Consider the following 2,365-nt stretch of genomic DNA (forward strand, 5'->3'; position numbering starts at 1 on the left):
GAACTTTTGAGGTGAAGTGTCGTGCAGAGGTTGCGATAGAGACACGTAACAGGGAGGAAGTTTATGCTGTTGCCGTTTGCGACAAGAATAGTAACATACAGGCATGGGAATTTTCCGCGGATTCGCGAATTTCCGGGTTTTGGTTTTCATGTTGGTCATTCTTGAGATCGATGCAAAAAAAATTTGAGGGGGAATAAGGTGTACTTTTCTTGTCAAAATGGACGCCATTTTTAATTTTAACTTCATAAAAGGTCATGAAAAGTACGTCAAATTTCACACAGAAGTGACGGAACTCCAGATAAATATCGTTGGGTATCTATGTAATGTAAAGGGTTTTACCCTATTCTCATGCGTACCGAAACTCGGTGACAATGCCGAATGGTTCATAGAAAATGACAATTCAATGAAATATTTCCTCCAAAAACATCTCAACCTGTTCTCATGCCTGAACATAAGAATGTTATTACCTACGTATTAGAATGATGAATAACAACAAATGTTAATATCGGTTATCTCGGGATGTCCGTGTGAAACCTAGTACCTGTGGTCGTGTGGATGAACTGCTGTGGTGACCAAGCTACGAAAACTGTTGTAAACACTTCTCTGACTAGGATCAAGTTGTTTGCGATTGCCCGTTGAAAGTTTGCCGACGGAAGTGGATCCGCGGGGTGTAGGATGTGTGAGTAACAGGGGTAGGTGAAGCCCTACCAGGGATTTATTAACATGATGCAGCACCACACCGGACATCTCAGTGCCGATGGGGGGACGGGGGGTGGGGGGAGCGGGGTCTTTGTCGGAGTATCCCAGGTAATAAATATGTTATTTCTTAGTTGTTGGTTAAATTGACTACGTCACGAATTTTCTATGGTGTATATTTGGAAAATTTTGTTGCCATTTTTTTACATGAAAAGTAAGTACTAACGGCACTAACTGTATCGTCAAATTCTTACCTGATATAAGATTGTTTATCAACTAGTTAAAAAGTCCAAAAAACGTGGACGATTTGATATTATGATCCTGACATTAATTGCTCGCTATGGGCTATGTATGAGTTACATTGAGTGTATGTTTACTTTGAACAATATAGTAAAATAGGAAGTATAATGCAGTAATTTAACCATAACAAGTGAACAGGATTACTTACATTTTGTGAAAAAGTGGAAATATTTTTTTTACTTTTACTACTTTTACATAATTTATTTTTACTACTTTTACTACTTTTACTTTGATTACGGTGACGTAGTGCTTGCTCAGTGCAGAGAGGAGGGGAACGGGGGAGGGGAAAGGGGTCTATATTTGACCGCGCGGAGGTGCGGCAGGACGGCGACGTGCAGCCCGCAGACTTCTGCGCTCAGTACAAGCTCCCGCCTCCGCAGGGCTTCTCCTGCGTCGACACGATCAACCGGGACGTCTACGTGAAGCTGGCAACCCTCGCCGCGTTCCCGTGAGTGACGATGGTGGTGGCGATGATGGTGACGATGATGGTGACGATGGTGGTGACGATGATGGTGACGATGATGGTGACGATGGTGGTGACGATGGTGGTGACGATGGTGGTGACGATGATGGTGACGATGGTGGTGACGATGGTAGAAATGATGGTGACAGTGGTGATGATGATGGTGACAGTGGTGACGACAGTGGTAATGATGATGATGTTGGTGATGACGACAGTGGTGATGATGGTGACGGTGGTGATGATGATGATGATGATGATGATGACGATTGCCACAGTTGTGGAATCTGCATTGAATGATGTTGCGGTGACAACGATGATATTGATGATAGTGACGATGGCATAGCGGTGACATAAGATGATGACGCCGACGACGACGACGATGATGGCAGTGACGACGAGGATGACAACAATGACGGTGATGATGATGACGACGATGATGATATAATGTCGTTTATCAGGTGACATAACAGGTACGACAACGTTGAGGACGTCATTGCCCATCACCGCAAGGTGTAGTTGTGGTTTGCGATAAACGTGCGACGAATCGGCTAACATGAAATAGGCGAAGCTGACATGCCTAGCATCGAGCCTCCGCCACACATCTAATCTCATCGTTGGCAAGGGAAGGTCAAAACCTCAAACCTCTAAAAAACCTCAAACCCTAAACGCGCGTACCGTCGCATATTAGTTAACATGCACTATACCTCATACTGAGCCCTGTAGACCTGGAGATCTTGAGGTTTTCAACCACCGTGCAAGGTCCTGTGTGCTGCAGTGGCTAGGTCGAGTGTAGTGTAGTGACCCGAGAAGAAGAAGTAGTACCGGCACGTGGCAGTATTAGTCCACACGTGAGATCGGGGTCAACACAGGCTGGTACACACGCACGCACGCACGCGCGTACACACA

At 45.1% G+C, this 2,365-nt stretch overlaps 1 protein-coding gene across 1 annotated transcript in view; it reads left to right on the plus strand.

The window, feature by feature from the left end:
* Positions 1–2,365, plus strand: part of LOC106816735 (mitochondrial Rho GTPase 1-like) — a gene marked incomplete at its 3' end in the record, with an annotated part of 24,048 nt that overhangs the window by 19,793 nt on the left and 1,890 nt on the right. The window contains exon 12 of the mRNA XM_014821352.1: positions 1,260–1,444. Within this exon, the coding sequence (XP_014676838.1) occupies positions 1,260–1,444 (185 nt within the window). The remainder of the gene's footprint in view (positions 1–1,259; positions 1,445–2,365) is intronic.

The sequence above is a fragment of the Priapulus caudatus genome, unplaced genomic scaffold, assembly GCF_000485595.1.
Source record: "Priapulus caudatus unplaced genomic scaffold, Priapulus_caudatus-5.0.1 Scaffold1470, whole genome shotgun sequence".
Classification (NCBI taxonomy): Eukaryota; Metazoa; Priapulida; class Priapulimorpha; order Priapulimorphida; family Priapulidae; genus Priapulus; species Priapulus caudatus.